General features: G+C 39.8%; 1 protein-coding gene across 1 annotated transcript in view; it reads right to left on the reverse strand.

Annotated features, from left to right (window-relative positions):
• Positions 1-27,616, reverse strand: part of TOX (thymocyte selection associated high mobility group box) — a 317,136-nt gene that overhangs the window by 117,672 nt on the left and 171,848 nt on the right. Inside the window, exon 3 of the mRNA XM_053559342.1 lies at positions 26,206-26,448. Coding sequence (XP_053415317.1) covers positions 26,206-26,448 — 243 coding nt within the window. The remainder of the gene's footprint in view (positions 1-26,205; positions 26,449-27,616) is intronic.

Genomic DNA, 27,616 nt, shown 5'->3' on the forward strand with positions numbered 1-27,616 from the left:
TCAATTCCTTGCCTTGTTAAAGTGGTGCCTAGGGTGAAAACAATCTAAGTGCCCATCATCCCAGGAATGGATTAATAACCTGTGGTATCAGGACACCATGCAATGCTATTCAGTCATAAAATGAAGACTTTCTATCTTTGTATTCACCTGGATAGAGCTGAAACACATTCTTCTTAGGTAAAGGATCACAAGTATCCAATGTACTCCATACTAGTATGAAGCCAGCAGATGATCGAATACACACCCACACAAGAGAAAAACACAATCCAATTCAAGATGGGGGGACGAGGAAGGAAGGAGAGAGGGAGGAGGGGTTGGTGAGCTCCCATCTAATGGGCCCAATGTTCGGGTGTATGGCACACCTCTTGGGTGCAAGACACAACTACAACAGGGACTTTACCTAACAAACACCAACATTGTAACCTAATACTTTGTACCCTCATAGTCATCTGACATTTAAAAAAAGAAAAAGAAAATGGTGCCTAGTGATAATGGTATGACAATGAAATCAAATAGCAGATGAATAAGAAATAAAATGTCTGACTTTATCCACAGCAACTGATAATTGGCCATTGAATAATTTGAAATTATTTCATTTCATCCCACAGGGGAATAATTATATCTAGGAACCAAATGACTACTTTTTCTAAACAATTTCCTCCTTGAAAGATCTCACTTACTTAGTCAATGTTTCCTATTTGAGCATTTTCTACTTTGAAAGATGTCCTTTGCAAAAAATATCTTTTGTTACGGTTCACTATAGAAGTTTCCAACATTTACATTGTCAGAGAGTGACCCTGGTCATAACCAGTAAACTCATCTTGTCAGCTGGGTAAGATGTACAGGTAGGAATGTTTTGGCCAACTGCAGGCTGAGAAGTCCTCCTGTAGGCTTTGCTGAATTTACTTCTTGCCTTAGAGATCAATCCAAGTTCTCCCTAAGCTTTGTGTGGGGAGAGATTTTCAGTGACTGCGCAGTCAAGTTCACGACGTGTATCACGCTTACATTATTCCTTTGTGCTGACAAAAGTGTAAAGTTACGGTTTGGATTCCCCGTTCCATGATGTCCCATTATCCAATCATCCGATTTTGATCCTATGGCAATGTTTAGTCACATTTCTGAATGTTCTTTACGAAGATCAGGCGATGTATTGTCACAATCCTGCCAAAGACGCTGAGCTCGAACGGTGAAGCATCTCCTAATTTCACCCTGCCAGCATTTTGAGACCATTTCCTTTTAATTACTGTCAAATTCAATTTCACACCTTTTCATTCTTTGTTTAAGGGTGTACTTTTCTAGGAATATAAAACATTAACTGATATTTACACTTTGCAAAAGCTTCCTCTTAATCTTTCCCTGAAACAAATTTAACTGTAAGTTCAATATTAATTTGAAGTTGATGGGGAAGACTATTAGATAAACAGAGAAAATGAAGTTTCTGTCAAGTAAACATGCTTTTCAAACCTTCTGTTTGGTCCGGCATGCCTAGTGGAAGGGCCACAATAATTCCAGAAGAACATGCAAAACTAATATCTTAGTTGTGCAAGAAGGAAAAAAAAGTAACTGTTCAGTATCATTTATCAAAGTAAGAGGAAAAACTGAAAAATAAAAACAAAGACCCATCCATTGGAAGGTCACAGCCAGTAACAGTTCTGCAAATAGAAAAGGGACGCTGAAGCATCAGATGTAAATTGCTGTTTGCTAGAGAATTTTAATGGAGTTCTACGTCACATTATAAAATGTTTAATTGTAACCCCATTTTAATAACACCATCTGATTAAATGAAAAGACGCTTTGCTGATCGCAATTACAATCTGTCAAACTGCATATTTATTTACAGTTTGGTTTTCTAAAACCATAAGATAAAAAAAGAAAACTCTATTCAGCTTGTCAGGAAACTATAATTATTGTGTATCCTTCTGTCAGTTTCTGCATAAAACTTTTGGTCCTAAAATGGATCTAATTATATCTACATCAACATTTTTATAAACGCTACATTTTTTTTCCTCCATCTCAGTGAAATCTTTGTCGTTAACTAGGAAAAACATATTCTCTCTTTTAAAAAGGCATTAGCCAGGCTTGTTTGCTTTCTTTCCTCCAAGATGTTATAAAATAAAACATCCTTTTCAAAATATAAAAATATTTGCTTATGTCCCTCTTTCCTGGCAAGAGATTATGAATAAAACCAACAGTTTTTGGCTGTCCTGGCAACACTGCTTCTGATTGTCTTGGATATCACAAAATTCCTTCAGTCTGTAGCAATGAAAATCTAAATATCTTTTCATAATTATATGCTGACATTCAAGGCCTAAGAATCCTCTACAAATACAAGTGGTACCAAGATGCTAGTAGCCCATGAGGGGAAAGACTGGTCAGTTTCTCTGAGGTGGCCCTACTTCTTCTCAAACCTCTTGTATTTCCCTGGCCATCTACTTCCAAGGCACCCGGTGGCTTCATTCTTCTTGAAGTTGTCTACCTGGTTATAGGTCCCCCCTAGAAGTGTCCCAAATGCTGAATGTACTTCAAGTGGTACGTGCTTTGCCTCCTGGCCTCTAAGGGTCCGTTTAGGGAAAGGACTCACCAAAGTGATATACAGACTCATGCTGAGATGTTCATGGGTGAACATGCTTAACATTCTACCCATTCTGGGATTTAAAATTTAGGAGTCCAGTAAAAAAAGCCAGTGAATTACTGTAACGGAGCATGGAGAATGCTGTTTTCAGGCAGGAAGGCAGCGCATATAACAGGACCAGGGGCCAAATGGGACCCTTCTCCCATCCTATTTCCCTGTCCCTCTCAGAGATCCTCTCTCTACAAGACCATGAGACTCCTCAGATGGGTATCGTTAATACTAGCTTAGAGTAACAACGGTGACAATTCCTGGAGGGCACTAACTAGAAGCTTGGTTTCTTCTACAGGACGTTTTACAGGAGGCAAATAATCCGAATGCAGTTCATTGGGTTTTAGGCGAGCTGTCTTCAAAATTGTGGAAAGATCTGAACTTCTACATTGGGAAGAGCAATCGTTATTTTTTTAAAATGAGAGGATTTTATGATCTAAAACCCTTCAACACAGAACTGGGCAGGGGATTCTTGGGGCCAGCATTTCCTATGTCTTACACAGAACCAGACCATGCAACTTAAAGGTGGCTGGTGGGCACTTGGGGATGGGATGTCTGCCGGCCTGGCTCGGCTCCCTTCCTCTCGGGCGTTAGCACTTATCTCCCGTTTCCCAAACAGGTGCCTTTCTTTGCTCATGCTGTTTCTCTGGCTTGAAAGCTTGCCCTTCTAGTAGGATTCACTCCTCCAACTGCCGCAAACCTTGCTTTGAAGGTTTCCCGAAAGCCATTCCTTATACTGCTGGCAGATTCACGAGCAACCTTTATGTTCCTTGGGCAATCTGTTTATACCGCCTCCAAAGCAGTGATCACAACATCTCATATTTTTCTGTTTCCTCATCTGATATTAAAGCCAAGGGCCTTTGCATCACTGCACGGCCAATGCCTAACTGTTAATACGCGCTGCCTTCCTGCCTGAAAACAAAGAAGACAAGGCACATTTACTGAATTAATTAACTCAGGCATCTGCTCTACGTCTCTGGCCTCTCCCTGCCTCTAGGGCAGTGGTTCTCAACCTTCCTAATGCCGCCGCCCTTTAATACAGTTCCTGTGGGTGGCGACCCACAGGTTGAGAACCGCTCCTCTAGGGGCAAAAATTATGTCAGCTTAAGGCAACCTGCTTAAGGCATAGCAGGTTCATTTGTTTTCTTATACGAAGTTGAAAACTGCCTACAGCTTTCTCTTCTTTTTCATCTGTTTTCTAGAGTTTCTCACAAGATGACATTGCTTATCTTCCCTTTTTAAAGAACGAGTGCGTTTGGGGATTAGTGAGTTTTCAGGAAAAAAAAAAAAGAAAACTGTAGCTTCATGGTTTTCAATTCTTCTAGTTCAACTTTGGGATCACTGTGGGGAATTCTGAAAAAATATTAATCTTTGGATTCCACCCTTGCATTCTGCCCTCCGGGGCACACTTAGGCTGACAACACGTCTCTATTTCTGCTCAAAATGTGGACCTCTCTGGCTCCACTCCAGACTGGCTGAATCAGTCACATTTCAATAAGATCCCAAGGATTTACATGAATATTAAAGTCTGGGAAGAACTGAGGATATCTCTTAGTCTCTTTTGAATCTTAAGTTTCAAAAATGCCTATCTGGAAACAGACTATGTTTCCAGCAGGTAATATAAAGAAGTGAGAAAAACTGACTCCAGCCTCAGAAACCATTTCAGAATCATCTTAAACGGCTCCAATGGTCCAATACATCAGTGCAGTAATACCCAAATTTAAATTAGGACCTTTTAGAGTTATTGCAATCGTCTAGGAATCCATATGCGAATCCTATAAATATATAGATGTATTTGACAAGTGTTTTTCAAGTCTGTCCAGGCACTATTGAGATTCAAAAAATACAAATCAATTTAGTAGCATTACTAATGCTTTGGATGTTACGTATTTTTAAAAATAAGTTAATGAAGCTTGAAAGTTCAACGTATTATCAAGTTGGAAAAATTTGGTAACTTTTTTAAATTAAAACATAAAAAGTTAGACCTGCTGGAGTTAAAAAAATTTTAAGCACAGTCTGTCAAAGATGGTCACTGGACCCTGTGAGAATAGAAAAAAACATGAAGTTTCAATGTCCACCTGGAACATCTTCACTCAGTGGACATATTCTTTCGGTGGGTGACTCACTTTGTTGGAGGATGCTATGACAATATGACTTACATTACTTGGGAACCTATTCCTTTTCCCATGTAATATAATTCATACAATTCTCCAAGTTTAAAGCAAGTAATTGGAAAGTATGATTCAATTTACCAAAGTGTATTTTATAACTACCTCTTAAAGGGATTTTTTTTGTGTGTGATGTAGCTCTGTAAATTCTTTCCAAGGTACAACCTCATAGTAGACTTACTTGTATTTCTCTACTTCAGCTGCCTGAATCCCCTACCCCAGGTCCTAGCTGGAGCTACTGCTGGTGTTTATCAAGGAAATCCAAAGAACAGTTGCAAATAAGCATGGTCAAATGATGCTGGAGATCTCAGCCTCAGTCAGACACGCACCATGCACCACTAACGAGACTTCCTTTCCAGAAAAGATTTCTATTAATATATTTAATTGGTTAGTAGAATATTTCCCAGTTCTTCCCTCTTTTTTTTTTTTTTTCCTTGAGTGAAGCATTCCACCCTATAATGTATTTTGTGGTTTTTTTCCTCTTCACTGTCAAATTACACAACCTCCTGGATGCCTTCCAATTCCCTTGGGAGTTTAATTCATGGTTTAATACAGGATGACCCATTTTAAGCAGTTCTCTTTGAAAGTGCTGAACAGGAGCTGTTTTAAATAAGTCACTCTCAGTTCGGGATGAGGGTAGTTATTTAATTTAATGTCTTGGACCTGTAGCTGGAGAGATCATTAGAAATATCGAGACACTTCAATGGCAATATTTGAAGCAGAATGAGAATATCTAAATACAATTGAGAAATATTTAATCTTATTCTTTCAATTCTATACTTTTTCTCTTACTTATAGATATTTATGTGTGTATAATATTTATATCCATATACTGTACATATGTGTATTTTTCTCGCCGAATTTACTATATTTTAATAATGTAAGAGTTAAATTCAGAAAATGCACAATTTCATAAAGCATTATATCAGATAGATCGACTTTCACTGATAGTTGTGTATTGCTCAGAATTGATTAAATGCTGACACAGCTGAACTGGTGTTGATCATTTTGAACTGAAGTGGGAAATGATCGAGGCAGCTCTGAGAAGAAAAAAAGAAGATTCTGTAGTACTCACGTTCAATTACTTTTCAACATAACTCCCCCTGCTACGACTCCAGGATTCAGCTAAAATGGAAATGGAGTTTCGGTGTTCCACAAAGTATGACTGCAATGATACTTTGGTTTCCTCATAATTCCTTCTGGTTACAGAACATTATCCTAACTGCTATCTCCACAGATTAAACCATAAGTTTTCTTAAATTAAATTTGTGTTTTGAAATCAAAAACGTACAATCTACTCTAACTTATTCCTTTTATGGATTTGAACCAGGTTTTCCAATAGACTATTTTGCCCTTTCCTAAGCGTAAGGAAATGTGCTAAGGTTCTTGAATTCTAATCTTTTGACTAGTTGTGATTAGGTTTTATCTTAAACGAAGACTAGCTCAAACTCTGCCTACGAGTCTTTGTTTATTTTTCTTAGGGCAATGGTTACACTTTTCCTTTTCTTTTCCTTCCTCCCTCCCTCCCTTCCTTTCTTTCTCTTTTAATGGTAGGCTGACTCGATTTTCTTTTCTCTGTCTAGGGAGATTGTTTCACAATAAATTAATTAGAACAATGGCTCTGAAACTTGAGTGTGTACCAAGATCAACTGGAGGTCCCAACAGCTAAGCAAGTCTGGGTGAAAGCCCAAGAATTTACCTTTTTAACAAGTGCCCACATGACGCTGGCACTGCCTTTCTGCAGCCTATGCTTGGAGACAGCCCACAGCTCATAAGGGAACCTACCTTTCCAGACCAGCAGGTGCATGGGAACAGACCACTTCTCTTCCACATCATCAAGATCTTATTTGTACCAAATAAACACATGCTCTCCTTTCTCCCTATGAGCATGATGACTATGTTAACTTTCTGGCCTTCCCTCCACACTTTCGTTAAGCTTTAATCTCACGGCAAAGCTCTCTAACCATACATGAAATCCGCAGAGTGACTCAGGATAAGAACGGCAATGTACAACTCCAGTCATGCCTCCTTTGACTGATTATAAATCTCCACTGTCCTCACTAACAACTGAAATTCAAAGTTCTTGGTTTCACATTCAAGGACCTCTCTGACTTGGCCCTGAGTCTAACCTGCACTCTTCCATTCACATCCAATGAATGGATGTTTGGTCATACTTGGTTCTTTCTGTTCCCACCTTACATGCCCCTTTCCCCCCTTTTTCACTTTGCAATGTAATAAAATTGAAAATTTATTTGTTTTGCTTTCCAGTCTATGTGTCTTCACTTGCACTTTTTCATTACTTTTTTTTTGTAACGCCCATTTCAAATCATAGGACTGTAAGATAATGTTCCAACAGTGCCTGGCCAGCTGCTGCCTGGCGTATATGTTCTTGGTAAATGCTGGTTTTGCATTTTCTCTTTTCTTCACTTTCTTAGTGCTTTACCTATGTCCTCATGAGAAAGTCATCTTCTAATGATTGTTTTAGTTTGATTTATGTATACATCTCCTCCTTAGTATGTGTTTCATAGAATTTGATATATATATATATATTTTTTTTTTTAACAGGGGTAGCATTATTATCTTGAAGCTAGTAGATACTTAGTAGAAATGCTAAGTGTTACTGTTTTTATTACCAATACATGGAAGTATGAGAATGTTTTACAAAGCTCGATTAAAAAGTGCGAAAAATATTTATGGCTGAATTTTTAGATGCTTGCTAATTAAAAGAGCCATTTGGATTTACTTATGTTAGAACTTAGGGATCACTGGGGTTTGCTGAAAGTCAGCTTTCACTTAACCACTTTTCAGGAAAAATATAAATCGTGGCCAGTTATTGGAATGACAAGAAATGAAGAGAGTGAGCTGAAAGTGTGCTCAATGAAGTGGAGAGAATTATAGTGGCAGGAGGTCCACCTGGCCTAATTTGGCAGCTGACTAAATCATGGAAACTGGCTTAAGTGGCATTTGTCAAAATGGTTACCCAAGGAAAACGGTTAAGGTCATAGTTCTAAATACTGTGTTGTCAATATCAATGCCTTCTTTATCCAGAAGCAATGAAGTATGATAGCAAGAACCCAAAGAGAATCAGGAAAGGCTGGTCTCGTCCTGCCTCCAGCAGCTGTATAAACTTAGGCAATTATGAACATTTCTGAGTCTTGACTTTATTGAGCTGTATAATGAAGGGTTTTGCCTAGTGAGCCATGAAATTCTCAGCTCAAATCTCTGATTCTGTGATTGTTCCTGCAAGACCAACTCTGCAAATAGGTAGAATCCCCATTTGCTCTTGCAGCATGCTTTTAAGAGAAATCTGTGTAAATCTCTAATACTGCCCATTCCGCATTGACTGAAATAGTCAATCTAGAGCAGTGGTCCTCATTCAGGAGCAATTTTGCCCCCCAGAAAACATTTGGCAACGTCTGGAGAACCTCTTGGCATCTGGCGGGTAGAGGCCAGACCTGCTGCTAACATCCCTACGTGGCAGGGAACATACCCCTTTCTCTAACAAAGAATTATTCAGTCCAAACTGTCAATAGTGCCAAAGTGAAGAACCCCTGATCTAGATGGCAAGGTAGACAATAATTTCTCTGTGATAAGTTACTTCCTTAGCATTTATAATAGTTCTGGGAACAGGATAATAGCTCAATATATGCTTGTTAGTACTAAAAAAAGCACATTTTTTTAAGCATCTGATATTCATAGCTCATTAATCTTTCCTTTGAGTTTTTGTGCAGATCCCTCTAAAAAGATGTCTGCGGCTCATGGATGGATAACAGATGGGCTGGTCGATTACATTTTATCCAATCATTTATTAGGACATCCCCTGCCTTGTGTGGAGACAAAGAGTCAAGAAGGGAAAGATATAACTTGAGATGTCATTTATTAGAGGGTCACATCATACAGAATGTCAAAAGGAAAATTCAGCCTGAAAGCTGAAGCTTGCTCAGCATCTCTTAAAGACGTGCAAGCTATTATTTAGTTTGTTAAAATTTGTTTATACTTTAAATAACATACCTGGTTGTTTCTGAAATTTCATTACCAATCCATTGACATAAGGAATGAAATAAGAAGGCTGTGGGTGGTGGCTCCCACCTGCAGTTCGACCTCTCTGGGAGGCTGAGGCAGGTGGATTCCTTGAGCTCAGGAGTTCAAGACCAGCCTGGGAAAAAACGAGACCCAGTCTCTAAAAAAATAGCCAGGTGTTGTGGCAGGTGCTTGTAGCTCCAGCTACTCAGGAGGCTGAGGCAAGAGCATCCCTTGAGCCCAGGAATTTGAGGTTGCCCTGAGCTATGACACCATAGCACTCTACCCAGGGCAACAGAGTGAGACTCTGTCTCAACAAAACACAAAAGCAACAAATCAAGTTGCATAAAGGTCTGTAAACAAGTTCAAGGAAATATCCAATTCTATCCCAATCTTGATAGGAATGGCTGGCATCCAAATTTCAAAAACAGCTCTTTAACACAGATATCTATATGACAGTTTCTCAAAGCCCACGTCCTTACCTGTAATTATAGAATGCTATAACCTAAAAAGAAAATCAGAATACATTTCATGTTAAGGCCCATGTAAATTAGTGACTTACCAGGATCTTTCAGCTACAGTCTCAGCATCTCTAACATTTTACTACCCAGTAAGCATTCTTTCCTTGACTAGATTCCTACAGGCAGAAATGAGGAAAAAAACGAAAAGACCCCAAACTCTTTTCTGATCTTCTGCATAGATTTTATAAATACTTATGCAAATCACTGCCAATGAACCAGATCTCATCAAAACTGAAGTCTTCGTAATTGTTTCTTACAAACTAGGCGATTAAAGGACTTCCTAAATATCTTCTGGACTCTTAAAATCTCTGTAAGAAGTTATGCTTTCAGTTTCCTCAGCCATGTTAGTAGATACATTTTTATCTTAATGTATATCCTTCCAAAGTGTGCTGTAAGTCCAAACAACTACATATCTTTCATTATGATAATGTTATATTTTCTTCACATTCCAAAATTTTATTATTTTAAGGGACTAAAAATCAGGCACATGGGGGTGGAAACAAGTGTGTGTTACTGTGTCGGTCCTAAATTTTCCTCTCTGTGGAATGACAGCCCAACGAGGCATTTGCGCAGAGAACAACAGCCGTTCTTAGTTTAGGCTCTTCCTAAATGAAGATGCTTCACGAGCGTAGATTAACAAAGGGACACTCCAGCAGATAAGCCAGTCTCCCTGGTGTCTCTGTCACATACGTGTGCTTTCTTGAGATGGTCTTGACCATGGATTTTACTAATTTTACATCCCCGGGATTGAAGTTTAGGAAGATGGGGCAGGAGAAGGAAAAGACAAGATATAAAACATACATTAACACAATAAGTCAGCTTGTTTGCACAGTTAAGAGCATGTGTTTGTGTGAAATGGGCACGCATGTATACACACATCCCCCCGATATACCAAGGATTCCTTTGTGGAACAGGAAGAGTGAACTTTCCCACAGGGGTCAGTTTTTTAAGTTCTTTAATCTATCATAACTACAACACCAAATATATATGTCATTCAACAAATACCACGTGCATGCCTCTAGGATGTCTCTAGGTGTGGGACACAGCAGGTGAGACACACGGGTCCCCCTTGACACCTCCCGAAGCTTCCAGTCTAGCAGGAGGCACACAACCAACTAAGGAAACACCCTAGATCATTTTGAGAGTCACCGTGCTCCCTGTGGCTGGTATTCATTCATTTCCTCCTCACTGTGTGCACTGAGTGCCAACTCATTTCGTAAGGCAGGGGATGTGATGAGTGAGATGTGAGCAGCAGGCCAGGGTTGATGTGCCACTTAGACCAGTGTTTCCAAGATGTGACATTTGATCTGAGAACTGAATGTGAAGAGCTGGGGCAACAGAGCTCCCAACAGAGGGAAGAGTCAGCCCAAAGGCCACTGGGTGGGAGGCAGGAGACAGAAAAACAGTTTGTAGCTCAGTGAGGGGCAAATGAGTGTGAAGCACAGTCAGAGATCTCAGAGGAGCCTAAATGTCATCTTAAGAAACATGCCCCCCCCCCTTTTATCAGAGGCGCTGTGGGGAGGCCCTGAAGGGTGGCCCATCTAATGTATTCTAAAACGATCACACTGACTCTCATGGGAAGAATTCATTGCAGCAGGACAGAGCTAGGAGAGGAGACCACGGCTATAAGCCAAAAAGGGATGGTGCTTCAGACTAGGTGGGAGCAGTGAAGGAGGAAAACAATGACAGCAGATGCCACATATATTTTGGAGGTATATTGGTTGAGACTTGATCATAAACGGAATATTTAGAGTAAGAAAAAGACGAATGTGATGAGTCCCAGGTTCTGAGGTGGGAAGTGGCTCTCCCGTCACGAGTCCCAGGGAGACTCTGGGTCATTAATCAAACCATATTTTACGATCCTGTTCAAATGCTACCTCCATTCATCAGGTACCTTTCCCTGAGTCCTTGTTTCAATTTATAACTTTGTTATAGTAAGCACCACGCTTTAAACTGTTGCATGACTTTTTTTGTTTTTAACTAGTTTTTTAATAGAATATTTATTTATTTAGAGACAGAGTCTCACTTCATTGCCCTGGGTAGAGTACCATGGCATCATCATAGCTCACAGCAATCTTAAACTCCTGGGCTCAAGCGATCCTCCTGCCTCAGCCTCCCAAGTAGCTGGGATGACAGGTGCCCACCATGATGCCTGGCTAATTTTGTTGCTTTTTGATGGAAATGGGAGTCTCACTCTTGCTCAGGCTGCTCTCAAATTCCTGAGCTCAGGAGATCCACCTGCCTCGGCCTCCCAGAGTGCTAGGATTGAGCCACTATGCCTACCCTGTTGCATGACAGTTTGAATATATATTTCATTTGTTTTACTAGACACTTGAGGGTGGGAATTATTCCTATATTAATTTTTGTATCCCCACCACCAACATATACAGGGCGCCACATACAGTTATTGGGTTCTGGGTTCCAGCTCCCTCAGGACGGTCCTGGTTCTAGGCCCAATTATTACTAGTTCCCTGCTGGTTAGAATGATGCACTCCCCACTACCTACAGCAGGTGCCCAAGCCTAACTGTCTCAAGACTCAGGCCTGTGCATAGGAGTGTATGAGAGTATAAGACATATACAAATTCTGGGGTTTGGTTTTAGAATCCATTTTCAAATCTTCCAGGCTCCATGAAGCTCCAAAGAAAGATTCTTCGGATAAAAGAACCAACCAGAAAGACTCTTTGTACCGCAAAGAGTCTACAAATAGAAAATGGAATGCAAGCTAATGAGTCACAGATAGTCACAGACCTCTGGGCCTCACACATCTTGCTACTTCAGGTAAATATGCAGCTTTGGCCTTCAGGTAAAGACGTTCATTTTCCACTGACATACGAAAGTGATGAAATATAAAGAGAGATTTCCAAATTGTACAATATATTCTGCTCCCACCCCCATATATATAAAATAGATACACACACTAACAGAAGTAGGGAGGGTTTGAAAGGAAGCTCCCTGGTAACTGTCTGCAGGATTATTCTCATAAAGGCTCAAAGACTGTCAAAGCCAAGGAGTCACGACTAGTTTATTCCTTGCCAAAACTTTTGTTTGCTACCTCGTGGACATAATTCTTTCTCATCTCAGACATTTTATGTCTGAGTGGCATCACCCTCACAACTCAGACCAGAGCCCTTTGGGTGAGTCTTTCCCCCTCTGTCCACCTGCTGCCCCATTCATGGAGGTGTTTACCCAGCACATGGCAATGTGGAGAATCCACTATTTTATGCATCATAAAAGCATCATAAAGTTGTCACTGAGGTGCCCAAGGAAACTCTCTTGTGATCCAGGATTCAGAGTTACGTGCATTTGTCTCCCAAAAGGTGTTCGCTATTTTCTCATTAGTATTTTCCTCAACGTTTTGATAAATTGCCGAAGGGGATTTAATTCCTAATTTCTTCCTTCTCTGGCCTCTTCAGGAATATGTGTAATAGAGTCACTTTTTTCCTGCTTACTTTGCCTGTGCTTTTTGGAACGCTTTCACATTTTTCATTTTTTTCCATACAATCATTAGAGAATGATGTGAGAACACACGAGGCACAGTTTAGCTTCTCTCTTTCCCTGCCAGAGTGCTCTCCACTTTCGAGAAGCATCACCCCATTTCCCACCCAAATATGCTCCGTTCATGGCCTCAGACCAGGTCCCTGGGTCCACCGGGACCCCTCCCACCATGAACACCACAGTTAGAAGAGAACTTATGTTTAACCCAAACCCTACGCTTAGGCATCCTGTTTTTTAAACCACAAAAAATTTTTTGTCTATTATGTTTTTAATTTTTTTTCTTTTTCTTCTTTCCTTTTTAGAGACAAGGTCTTGCTCTGTTGCCCAGGCTGGAGAGAAGTAGCATGGTCATAGCTCACTGTATCCTCGAACTGCTGGGCTCAAACAGTCCTCCTGCCTCCGCATCTCAAGTAGCTGGCATTATGGACATGTACCACCATGTCTGGCTAATTTTTATAATATTTTGTAGAGACAGGGTTTCACTATGTTGCCCAGCCTGATCTTTTGAACTCCTGGCCTCAAGTGATCCTCCCATCTTAGCACTGGGATTACAGGCATGAGCCGTTGCGGCTAAATGCCAACATTTTAAAGGGATATGAGTAACAAGGCATTGCTTTGAAAATTATGTCAGTAACACACTGTATAAAAAATTTCATTGTGAGAGGCCACCAGTGTTCAAGTGCAGGGTATACCCATCACTCCTACTGCTCAAGGCCCGATGTCACTGGTAAGGGTCTTCAGGTGGCTACAAGACTGCCGGGACAATTTATGGAATGTTTCTTATTTAAGAATTTGATCTTCCATAGTTTTATACTTTTTCCATATTTCATATACACAACTCTTCTTCCCAGTGAATTGTCAGCTCTTGGATTCTAACATGCACTATATAACATACCACCTAGCAGATCTGGGGTTCTATGAAGACACCCCCAAAATGTCTAATGAGTGGGGGAGAAGTTACAGCGAAAGACAGCCACAGAGAAGGCTGGAAGTCTGCTATTTGCTGGGAAATGTAGGCTGCCTCCTACACTACCGAAATCAGAAATGACAAAGGAAGTTGCTTGGGGAAAGCAAAAATACACACAAGAACATACCCCACGTAACACAGTAGCTGTTCACCAGTCTCACTCTGCACCTGCTCAGTGGGGAAAGTGCCACTGGGGGCCACTGATACCGTCAGCCATGACTTCATGGTCCCATTTTAATACTAAAGACAAGGGGCTAACAGTCCCAGACATACAAAAACAACCAATGCATGAATCTTCGACTGCATATATTTTTGTAAAGAGACAGAAAACTACATTATAGTATTCAAATAGCATACTTTTATTCTATATAAATAACAGTTCTGTGGTCAGAGCTTGACTATTTTCATTTTTCTGTTAAATTTTCAAGTACTATATGAATACCTTACGATAGAAAGAAAGTACTCCAAAATGCTAATAATTGTGTTTGCCTTTTGATAGTCTTAATAACACAGTGTCTTTACCAACAATAACTTGTATGAATCCAACACCTTCAGAACCGCAGAGAGCACAGTTTTCATCCATAGCATATGCAAGTTTCACACTGTATGAAGCACGATCCTATCTCAATTGGGTAAACCATTAGTTATGTTTGCTGGTTAGCAGAGAATGTGATTAAATATACAATGGATATAAAAAATATGAAAACATTTAATAGTGTAATATCTTTGGGGGGTTGGATCATTGTTTTATTAAAGACAATCAAGATCATGATTAAAGACAACAAAATTCCCTAAATGTTGAAAAAACGCTTTTGAATCACACATTTGGAGAAAGCTTCTCACCTATCACAAATAGAAACGCTACCCCGAATTGTAAAAAGGAGTGTAATTCTCTATCTGTCCTATTTCTCTAAGGCAGTGGTTTTCAACCCTCCTAATGCCACAGCTCTTTAATACAGTTCCTGTGTGTCGCGACCCACAGGTTGAGAACCGCTCTTTAGGGAATTTATACAACCCATTAAATTCAGAGAAGTTCAACTATCAACTTTGTGATTATATATTTATCAAAATGTTAAGTACATATATTAGGTGAAGGGAAAAAAATCTGATTTCTGGAGGATTATGATACTTCTGATATTTTAAATGATCCTTTCCAAAAGGACAGTCAAATCTAATATTTTAATGATGGTAACCAAGGCCACGGACCCTGCAGCATTTTCTACTTTTTCTCTCGTGTGGGGTGTGTTGCTGCTGGCAAAGAGAAGTCTATAAATGGCTAATGTAAAAGGACAAATAATATTATGTTGCTGTAGGTCATGCTTGTCCACAGAAGACAATGTGGAACTTTCAAAAAACTGAAACGGAAAAAGAAAAAAAAGCAATATAGAACCCAAACCTGCTCTTAAAACTTTTCCATATGCTCTAGATAAGAATGGTTAATGAATAATGAAGGAAGTGGTATCTGGAAACGAGATTGGTTCATTGTTCTTCTGAAAAGCACTGTAGACTAATCTCCTGTTAGTCCATGATGAAATGGGCTTATCATGCCACATTTTAATGTTAATAAAAAACTTGTACAAATCAAGCAAACAGAAAGTCAAAGATGGCAAGTCGAGATAAAATCATCTTGTAATAAAAAAATACCACTCGTCATATGGGCAAATATTTAATATACATTAATTCTCCATATTGCTACCTCCCCCCACGAGGAGGAGGCAGAGACTGCGTTCCTTTAGAAGCCACGTAACTTTATTGATAGGTTTTTCCTCCATAAAAAAAAGTACTAGGGAGAAAATAAAATGTATTCAGCTAAAAAGGAGGCTCAAATGTAATCACTTATCAAACGCATCAATTTAATAGTGAGACAAGGTTAGGAATAATTAGTAGTAAATTGATTAAGTATTAAGACTACAAAGATGAGATGTATGTTTAAGATTCAAATTCATTGAGTTACATTGAAATTATTATACCAGGGTAAATGTATTTAGACCCCATGATGCATGATATTATACTTTTTTAAAAAAATTACAACATTTATAGTGCTCTGGAAGACTTGCTGCTTAGAAGTGTCAGCACAAAGAGCACTAATGATCCTGGGCCTGTCTGAGGACAATATTAAGGTTTCTAGTGGGGACAAATAGGTGCCTTCATTGAACAGAGTTATTGGGTTCTTGCCAGGAGCTGGGCGTTGTTATCAGTGATATCTGCAGGAAGCTCTCTGGGCAACAGAACCCGGTAAGCTCTCGGGGCTCTTAGGTCCTCTTTTCTGTAATGAGAATATGAGGCAGAGAGAAAGCAAGAAACGCTCCTCTCCACGGGAGGGCAGGTCCTGACAGCTAATGCTAGGTGGTGAAGGAGGGATGGAGAAAGCCATGCTTGATACACAAGCACCCTCATTATTTAGGGTAGGGGTGAGGACGGAACCCTCACTGGACCTTACCTGAGGAAGACAAGCAATGAGCAGAGAGCCCAGCCCCAGAAGGGGTGCTGCAGGACCACGCACAAGGCCCCTCTCTGCCCTGTCCCTGGCAGGACAGAGCCTCCACCCACACCACTGCCCTTGTGCACAAGGTTCTGTCATTATTTACTATTTATTTCTTCTTCCTGGTCCCACCTCTTTTTTATGCGGCTCTGTGCCGTCTTTCCCAAACGCCCCCCTCAACACTTCAGGAAACATTTCTCTAGCAATTTTGAGGCAGTAGCAAGTCACCATAAGTTCATGGCTAGGACCTGGAAATTCTCATTTATGGGCCTACTTAGAATCTGTTTGTCCAAAGACAGTTGTGTGTATATAACTACTATATATTTTTCTCTCTCTTTTAGTTTGCTAAGCACTATTTAAATAACGGATACCCAGTCAGAAGAAAATCTTGAAGAGCATTACCATGATGGCCTTCCCAGATGTTTGCCTTTAGGATGTGAAATAAATTCCACAAATACGAGATGGGAACTGCTGGCTGTATACCAGTACAACAAGAAACATACTTTAGGGGGAATCAATGAGTCAAAAAGTCAGTATGTTTGCAATCAATGATGCTGTTAAAGCTCCTATTCGGAAATGCCCACATAGGGCCAGAAAATAATTTGAAAAATTCAGAAATTAATCTGCATCTCAGGCTCTGGAGCTCTGCCTTCCATTGTGGTTGACATTCCTTAAGATCATAAATGTCAAAAAAAAAAAAAAAAGCTAACTTGATTTAAAAGTTGAAAAATAACCACCTTTGAGCAAAGGTTAAAGGAATTGGGGTTATTTGGGCCAGGTTAAACACAACTGCAGGACTGACTTAATAAATGTCAAATATTTGAAATCAACTGTTCTCCAAGCATTCGGATGGCTGAAGCAGACGGACTAGGCTAAAATGGCAGCAAAAGATTTTGGTTTAACTTTAATTAGGAACTTCCTGGAAGGAATCTAAATCTCTTACTGCAATTTAACTTCATGTTACAAGGTTAATTAAACACAAACAGGCTACCAAGGAAAGTTGTGGAATCTTGGCTCTTAGCTAGAAAACCACCTATCTTACAGAGTTTAAGGTCTACTTCTACCTAAACTGGAAGAGACTGGACTAAATAACTCCAAGAGTTCGTTCACAGCAGATTATATAACTGATTTCATAGCCTTTTGCCTTATTTTATACATGGGTGAGGCACAGATTCATACAAACTCTAAGGCTGAAGAAAAAGTACAGTCAGTCTATATACCAAGTGAATTTTGAGTTTGATTACTTGGCATCGTAAAGGAAGTGTTATTTTTAAATTGGCTACTTTCCTGAACACTCTTAAGGAGAACTTTAGTTTGGAATAATATTTTTTTATAGCTCGAAAAGACTGCCCCAAATCATTAACATACTGAGTTCATTGAATTACTCATCAATAGCACATTCAAAGTGATCTCTTTTGAGCAAAGAAAAGACTTAAGCAGAGTTTAACAACTAACCACAAACAACAATTATTTTTTGCCTTATTAGGAATTTGTCAAAGGAAACCTCACACATTTATGGCCAAAAATAAGAAGAAAAAAACAGCCCATTTCTTCATAATATTAAAGTAGTCTAATCTCCTGTTTTGCAATATTCAAAAAAGGATAAAAGACAATGGGGGGGATTGTAATTGCTACACATTTAATGAACTGTGGCATAATGCTAAATAATTGTTCTTCATAAGTGGCAAAATTATTTTTTATTGCTTCTTTTTTTAATAAGAAGCCACTAGGACAGCTATTCCCTTTTTAAAGTAATGCTTCTGGCTGGGCACAGTGGCTCACACCTGTACTCTGAGCACTCTGGGAGGCAGAGGCAGGTGGATCTCCTGAGCTCAGGATTCGAGACCAGCCCAAGCAAGAGCAAGACTCTGTCTCAACTAAAAAGTAGAAAAAGAATCTAGGGATCCTGGAAGGTGCCTGTAGTCCCAGCTACTTGGGAGGCTGAAGCAGGAGGATCACTTGAATCCATTGAGTTTGAGGTTGGTGTGAGCTATGATGAGGCCATGGCACTCTACCCAGGGTGACAAAGTGAGACTCTGTCTCCAAAAAAAAACAAAAAAAAAATTAATGCTTCTACCCAGTTTCCCCGAAAATAAAACAGTGTCTTATTTTAAGGTGTGCTCCCAAAGATGCGCTAGGTCTTATTTTCAGGGGACGTCTTATCTTTCCTGTAAGTAGGTCTTATTTTCAGAGGATGTCTTATTTTCGGGGAAACAGGGTATTATTCCATCACTAAATAAGCTGATACTGTCTGCTCCTGTGTGTCCTGAATGATGATTACCTCCAGTCCATTGTTACAAACTTTATGCATTACATGAAATAAAATACCTCAAGATTTTGAAAATACTTATTTTAAAAACAACAATTCAATTGTCTGTCATCACGTTTTTCTGTTGGCTTTGAAAACGGCATTATTCAATATGCCAGTGGTCTTTTCCATAACGGCAACATATTGGAAATTCACGCTGCTCTAATACATCTGAACTCCTTGATGTGCGGCACTCCCTATATGCCCAAAGGAACACGCCTGCTTCAGTTTCAGGAAGCCCATATAGCACCTATGAAAGTGATGGTTGTCAAAACAGTTGTACAGTGGCCTTTGAATGCAAAGTGTGCCATGACCGAATGCTGAACACGACAATAAATCTGAGTATATACACTATGCTTGCTTTTGTTGCCTGGAAAAAAAGGCATTTGGGAAATAAACCCCCCAATTTTATTGCCTTTTAACATCTTTTTTTTTTCCATTTTAAACTCCAGAACTGGAAATTTGAAGCATTCAAAGAAATTGAAATCGCCTTTGTTGCTTTTTTCATTGTAAATTTTCTATAATGTGTCATTAGGAACTACACTCTACAAAAAGCCCAGGTTCTAAATGAATCCTTTCTTCAAGGCTATTCTAAAACTTTGCACGGTTTTTCTTTGTATGAAAGAGCTTCTGTTGACTGCACAAAGAACAAGCAATCAGCACATATAGGCCAAGGCAGAGAGGCTTGGATGACTTTATACAAGGTTGCATTTTCCCGGCTACCAATCCATGATTAAACCCAGCAGTGAATGCGGCAGAGTGGGGAGACAGAGAAGAGAACCTCTTGATTTCAGTTTGTAGGAATCAAAGGATTTTTCTTCAGCCATGAATACTTAACACGGGCATTTTCTTATTCTACCCTCCTCCCAAAATAGTTTAGTAGTTTCTTTTAAGTGACATGAAAACACCACCCACCCACACAAAGCAGCCTCACTATCTTTTTAATGGCTGGGTAACGTTTTTCCACCCAGAAGGCATGATCTGTTCAGTAGATTCAAATATCTTAATAACGGATTCACCATGGAAGGGGAAACAGTTAAAACACTGAGAAAACCCAAGCGAGGGTGGCAAGAAAAATGACTAAATAAGAAATGTGACAGGTCGCGTGAACCCCGAAGTCTGGATCAGAGTTGTGTGGTTGCTAGGAGGGAAGCAAGTCACAGGATAATGCTAGCTCTGAAAAGGACAGCAGAGATCAACTAGTCCTGTAGTTTTCCAACTTTTGCGGGGGTGGGAGGAGAATCCTTTGTTCAAGGGAGCTTTATAAGAAACATGAATAAACAACAAATAAGGGCAAAGCTAAAACAAACAACAACAAACAAATAAGGGTAAAGCCATGCTGGCTGATTCCTTTGCCACCTGGGTCCCCAACAAATGCAGTCCGGACCACCGATCTCCTCCCACCTCCTCCCACCTTATGGTGCAGTGATTTGCCCGTGGTTAACAACTTCTCCGGGATTCACATTTTGGTGCTTTTCTATCCAGACTCCCCTCTGATAAGTGCCGGCAAATCAATTATGAACTAGCAAAGTAACTCAAGGGAGCTTAGAGAAAAACAGAACTCTTGCATACTGGGTCATGAATGGCTGTTTAACTTGGACCTAGACAACTGCAAGGAATTGGCACCTATTCAATTAAGTACTTATAGAAATTCTACCCTGCTTTATAGACTGTTCTTGGAAAAGAAGGACATTAAGAAAATGGAATCTTTTTCAAACTGCCAGAAATCCAAGTTGTTGCCAGAGTCCCAAAAGAAGGTAAAATGGCACAGGCAAGAATGTGCAAAAAAAGTGGCGGGAAATCTGGGAAGGAAGAACTTTCATCCTACATATGCTGCGCCCTGTACATGTCTATGGTAAATTCCAGACAGCAATACAGATTTCCTACATACACTCCACCCTTTCCTCTCCTGGTGAATTTTGTATGGGAAAGAGGTTCTCTTTGACTATATCTAGCACCTATTTTGCGCCAGGCACTACTTTAGAACATTATAGAATTGACTACTTTAATGCTTACGACATTATAGAACTAAATCTTATTATACCGATTTGATGGATAAGGAAACTGAGGCACAAGAGGGTTACATAAATTGCTCAAGGTCCTACGGCTGGGAAGTGGCAGCACTGGGATTTAAACAGAGGCAGTCTGGCCCAAAGACATCAATTTAATCACAATGATAAAGACCGTTGGTAAAAACAGGCTTATTGCAGTCTTTTGCGACAGAATGGAAAGACGATTAAGGATTAAAGGATAAATAACTCTTTCAGAAGGTTTTCTCTCCCATACATCCTAACTTCTCCCATTTACAATGCATATTCCTATGTGCCAGATACTGAGACACTGGTCTAGACTTCTTTTTTTTTTTGAGGCAGGGTCTCATTTTGTTGCCCAGGGTGGGATAGAGTGCTATGGCATCTTCATAGCTCACCGCTACCTCAAACTCCTGGGCTCAAGTGATTGTCCCACCTCAGCCTCCTGAGTAGCTGGGACTATAGGACAGAGGAACAGGTCCAACCAATTTTTCTATTTTTGTAGAGATGGGGTCTTGCTCCTAATCATGCTGATCTTGAACTTCTAAGCACATGTGATCCTCTCCCTTCAGCCTCCTTGGGTGCTAGGATTACAGGTATGAGCCACTGTGCATAGCATGTAATTCTTAAATATTCCTTTAACCCATAAGGGAAGGATTATTACAATTCTTATTTTTCTGATAAAGAAGCTGGCCTTTTCATAGGCTGAGCCATGAAGCAAGTCACTTAACCACTCTGAACCTCCATTCTCCATTTGTAAAACTGGGGTGCTAATATCTTACTAAGATTTTGATTTTTAATGTATAGTATATAGTATACCTAACATTTGTAGCAAATGCTTATAGTTGGTATACGACTTATGTTGGCAGGGGTGATAAGAAACAAAGATGTAAGAACATTTATCTTTAAAATAATAATCTCAGTAAAGATGACAAGTATATATGATAAATGGTATATAAAACAGTACCAGATATGTAACATCTAATAATGCATATAAAGTAAATATCACAGAACACCTAAAATATATACATGTTTATCTAGATAAGAACTAAAATATTTTCACCTCTTTGATCCATTCAAATACTAAAGTTCTGTCAAGTGAAAATGCTAACACAGAGATACCATCACAGGTCTAACAACAAAAGGCTCAGCTTTCATAATATCGAAGAGCTTCTGTAAATTACAATTAGAAATAATCGATTATATATACACACACACATACCCAGAGTGGCTTATACTCATAGATTTCAAAATTCACAGCAAATTCATTATTTAGAATCTATAGCCATTAGCTTTGATTATAGTTGTTCTCATGTTGTAGGTGACCTGGAAAGATGATCTTGGAAGGAACACTGTAATTTCTCAGTGGGCAACATTTACATCCTGATAACTGTAGGCGTTATTTTCTTGTCTGTATGAACACGGATAGCCTTCACTGTCCCTGTTTATAAATATCTTTCAGCAATTGCCAAATCTGTCAAAAGTTCAGGTACTAAATTTTGTGATCATGATAGGCATGAGCAAAGTTGCTAGGAAAGAGGTTTAGTAAGCGTTCATGAGGAAATGTGATGAGAAAATTTCATATTCAAAGTTTCTTTCAAACAAAATAATCCTTTAGTGCTTTTTAAATTTAAAATATGGAAATAGGAAAGGCTGTTCATCTTTCGATCCACATGTATTTGAGGATGATGCAAAAATGGCCTAAAAACCTACTATCCTTACTACTACCACACAGTTACAGCTCCCAACACCTCTCACCTGAGTTGGGAAAACGGGCCCTCCACAACTCTGGATTCTAACCATTGCAGGGGCCCTGCTGCCGAAAGGGTTTTCCTATAGCGTTGCTTTCGTAATGTTTTTGCTTTGAGTCAAGACTGCCAATGGTTTCTTAGAATCTGTGCTATCAAGGCCAGCTAGTCCCTGAGCAGAGTGCAATGGCGTCATAGCTCACTGTAACCTCAGACTCGGGCTGTGGGCATCCTGCTGCCTCAGCCTCCAAAGCCGCTGGGATTACAGGTGCTTGCCATGGCGCCCCGCTGGGTTTTTTCATTTTTTTAGGAGCCAGGGATCTCACGCTTGCTCAGGCAAGTCTTGAACTCCTAAGCTCAAGCAATTCTCCCTTCTTAGCCTCCCCTTTAATTTCTTATAATCCATGCTATCAAGACTAGCTAGTGTCTTTTAATTGTTTTACAAAGTCTTTGGTCAAATCTACCATTTTAAAATACCCAACCTGATTTTTGAACACTAACAAGCCTTTCCTTTCTTCCTTTTCTCTCCTTCCTTCGTTCCCTCTCTGCATCCCTCCCTTTTCTTTTCTCTCTCTCTCTTTCGTTTTTAAAATGCTTTTTCTTGCCTCTCTATTTAACTAAATCAGAACAGTCCTTCAAGGCCTGACTGCAATCCTGTCTTTTCTACCAAGTTTCATACCCAAACCAGAGTTCAGGATTCCTACTGAGTTTCCGGCCAGCACAGCGCAGGGTCACCCTTCTCTTAGGCTGTGACTGTGCTGTCTCTCTCCAAGTGCTCCTTAACTATGGAAGGAAGCGGCTGTGTGTTATTAATCATTAGAACTTTCTAACATGCAGACCCCGGTAAGCACTCAAAATGTACACACCGAGGAAGGGCATTGTAGTCACATGAGAGCAGAACGAGAAATGAAGAGGCTCTTTGTTTCTCAAAGGAATTAGCAGACAAAGGATAGCTCCAGATTCTTCCAACTTTATTAGATTCCTATTGCAACTTTATAGTGTATCAAACTCTGCTTCCTGGAATCCAGCCAGACATTCAAGCCTTGAAACAGGAACAATAAATTTAATCTCCAAATCTACTTTCTCTAAGACCACAATGGCTTGGGAAAAAAATGAGTTTAATATAGATTTAATGCTAGAATCAACATCATTAACTAGACCTACACTATCCAATATAGTAGCCACTAGGTGCATGTGGTTTACTTAAATGTAAAGTAATTAAAATAAAATAAAATAAAACGTGGCCGTATTTAATTGTCAGGGACTACAGTTATCGGACAGCACAAGGTACAGGAGAGTTCCATCATCACACACAGTTTTACTGGAAGCCGCCCAAAGCTTCCCTGACACTAGCATTTGAAGTTGCCTTTTGCTTATGTATGAAATGCTAAGACCAGTATTATGAGAGGGGAAAGCAGATGTGTAGCTTAGAAGATGGTTTGAGAGGCACTGGGAAGGGAGGACATCCTATGAAAAACCCCGTAAGACTCAACTTCACGAACTGGAACGGGATATTAGAACCCCATTCATGGAGGGCAGGCCAGAGAGGGGCATTTGCTCCCCTTTACTCTGGTTAAAAGTTCTGGGGTAACATCTCATTGATGAAAAAATACCTAAGTCCAGTTTTTCTTAGTAGGTTGAGAGAGAAAAACATTAAAAAAAATTAAAGAAGAAGTAGGGTGGGGGAAGGGCCTGTAAGGGACCATCGTGGCTGTGACCGAGGCCAGTCCTGACTGTGCCCTTTGCCATGGGCGGCGAAGCTGGAAACGTCCTTGACCCACAGTTAATGCGCAGTATCTTTAGAGAGAAAGAGAGACGTAGGGAGGGTTCTAGAAATGCTAATGAAAGCTAAATGTGACTAGGAAAAAGATACATATTATGAAGGAGAAAGGGTTCTCAGGTTTGAATTTACTGTACAACCAAATGTTTCATTATCCTTTCTGTGGCCCAATTCTCATTCCCACCACAAAGAAGTAGCATAGAGGACAAAACTTGTATTTTATATGTATATTGAATAAATCTTTCCTCTCCCTCGGAGGGAATAGGACACCCTACAAGGCAGCACCTGGATGCCTTATTAGGCTTATGACCTGGGCCTGAAGGATTTGGCTCAGGAAAGAGGAACAGGCTTATGATTTCTCAAATTGAAGGGTCACATTTTTCAGAGTTACACATTTAGCACATTGGTTAAAAAATCCATTTACTATTTTATGGAGACAAAGTTAATACTCACAGGCTAAATCTACAGAGGTAGAATATGATCTACAAACTGGGCAACACTCTGAGATTCCTGCCACCTGCCAGGGCTGCCAACGAGTTCTCCCAACTTGGTCACTCACACGGCTGTCGGATTTTAGGGAAATTCTACATGCTATTATTGCGTTAGGTTTTGGGCTTCATTTCCCATAGAAACTACACTGGGGTTTCTTTTTTTTTTTTTTCTTTTTAATTGAGACCTCTCTCATCCTGCTGCCTGGGCTAGAGTGCAGTGATGTCAACATAGCTCACTGCAACTTCAAATTCCTGGGCTCAAGCAATCCTCCTGCCTTAGAATCCCAAGTAGCTGGGGCAACAAGCACTCACCACCAGACCTGGCTAATTTTTCTTTGTTCTTTCTTTTCTTTTCTTTCTTTCTTTTTTTTTTTTTGTAGTGATGAGGTCTTACTATGTTGCCCACACTGGCCTCACTTATGGCCTCAACCAATCCTCCTGCCTCAGCCTCTCCAAGTGCTAGGATTAAGGTTGTGAGCCACAGCACCCAGGCTGGGGTTTCCTTTTGACTTTCCTTTACCTCCCCCTTATGTTCACGAATAACAGAACACACCCCCTTGAAATCACTCAAGTTAGAGATATAGTCGTAAATGATTTAAATAAGCAATAATATTAAACGGTTTTTTATCAGCAAGAACATAATACGAGGAAGCTAATCAATTCATTCATTGTGACTATCACAGCACCATTCAGTGACTTAGGAAAGTGACAAGAGAGTTAGCCAGACTGTTAAGTGACGGAACAATGAAATCCAAGGGGTAATTAGAAGTCAGTGTTAACCCAGGAAGAGAGTGTGACCACACAGTCAAAAGCTCTGCCCTTGGCTGTGTACTACTGAAATATTTTTTCACTACTGGGATACAGACATAAATTATTAAGGTTTTACATGACATAAAAATCAGAAGGAAAGCTTTGATGATCAGCCAATGTTTCTCAGGTATGGAGTACTTGTTAAAAACTCCCCAGGTTGGGACTGAGAATTTGATTTTTTTGCTAGTATTCTTGTTGATCCACATCTCCAATAAATTTGAGAAATTTAGACTGTTAGATGATTCAGAGTTATAACAGGCTCAATAAACTGAAATACTTTCATGGAGATAAATGTTAGATCATCAGAATTATTTCTCCAAAGTAAAAAAAGAAAAAAAATTTTTTTTGCTCTCTTGTGAAAATTTGTGGAACGAGAGAGTGGAAAATATGGGGGTTGGTGTGGAAGCAAGGTTAACAGTAGCTCCTGTTCAGAAGATGTGGGGGGGGGGATCTCACTTGTTGGGAGGAGTCTTACACTAGGTGAGAAGTGGCATCTTTTATGATTCCTTTTTACGGAAAGCCCATAAGCCATTCCAAGTCTAGGACACATTCAGTATCAAATGATATTTAGTACCTTGGCTTATAAATACAAGAGATCACACAAGTCATTAATTGATTTTGTCTTTACTTAAATGTAGAATGAAAAGTTGCTTTAGGAATGTGTAGGATCTATGGAGAATTCAGTGCCCTTTGCTAACAGTTTCAGAATGCTGTTACTACTGTGCCCCTCATTCCCAGTCACCAACAGGTAAGCAGGTTCTTACCACGGAAATGGAGTTAGACAGCAGCCCTGCGTCCTGGCCCAGCATGTTGGAGACGGTGATTTCAGGGAGCTCCATGTTTTGTGGGTGAAATGGTAGCAGGCCATTATGGTTCATCGGGTGACACAGGGAATGGTAACCAGATTCGACTTCATTCAGGTGCACCAGCGCATGGTCGGGGAGGGAAGGAGGTGTGATGGGCGGAATGTTGAAGTCTTCACTTTCCAGGCTTGGACCAGGGTAGGACTGTGTAAAGACAAGAGTGACATTGTGGCAAGTTATCAACCTCTGGTTCTTCATCATCATATCAAACACACATGACCCTTCAGATGTCACCACAAGCAGCATTGTGGGTTTGGCAAAGACGCTTCAAACCCTCAGATAATCCTGCTGCCATTTCACTGTGATGCATGGAAGAAAATTGCCTCAAAGGCAGGGCCTCCTCTGGTATAAAGACTCCTTCCATGAGGTGGCTTTATTTTTTCCAAAAAGCTGAACTCAAACCGATTTCAAAGGTTCTAGTAAAATTTTCCAGAGTTTTAATCTAGCTGAATACATTTCTCATGGCAATTGTAGGGAAGGAAGGCAATTTATAAAATTAATGTTTGATCAAACATGTTTCACAGGGCTCCCTACTGCTCAGATCATGGGATATAATAAAAATGAATTCCAGAAATTTTGGGGCAATTGCTTTTGAGTTTTGAAAAGCTCCCTGCTCACAATCGACAAAAGAAAAGTTCTTAGTGAAGAAGTAACTTCGGCATCTGCTTACGTGTGATTGTACTGAAAGTTTGATAGAAAAATGCCCCATTAAATGCTATTTTTACCAAGAGGATTTTATCATCAAAATAAAAGTAAAGATTGTTTTCGTTATTTCTATTAATATTTATTTTATTTCCCCCTACAACTGATAAATAACAATGCAACCATTTAAATTGAGTTCATTCCATTTTTAAAGGCAAAGTAATACTAACATTATTATGATATTAATTCTGGAATAAAAACCAATCAGTAAAATAAATAGCATTAACATACCAGGAGCATTTTCTTTTACAAATTAGCTTTAGATAAAATATGAAGGAGGGGTGGAAAGAAGGAAGGAGAGATTATATGAGGATACGCCTGTTTAAAATGGAATGTGGGTTAAGTGTTGAAAAATATAAGGAAGAATGGAAACCTGAAACATTGTTACCAATTAATATCAAATACACATTGACATTTACCAGTCCTGGATATGGAACAGGTGCCATAATATGAAAGGAAACATTTTGGTCCAGATAATTCTTGCAAGCTTATCTTTCAAATGAAGAGAGCCTTCCTCAATGTTTGGGTGCACAGCTAACAAGGATTCCCTTGTCTAACAGCCCAGCGTCTGCTCAAGTGTGCAAGATTTGAAATGAGCAGGCAGAGGGCA

The sequence above is a fragment of the Nycticebus coucang genome, chromosome 13, assembly GCF_027406575.1.
Source record: "Nycticebus coucang isolate mNycCou1 chromosome 13, mNycCou1.pri, whole genome shotgun sequence".
In the NCBI taxonomy this organism is placed as follows: Eukaryota; Metazoa; Chordata; class Mammalia; order Primates; family Lorisidae; genus Nycticebus; species Nycticebus coucang.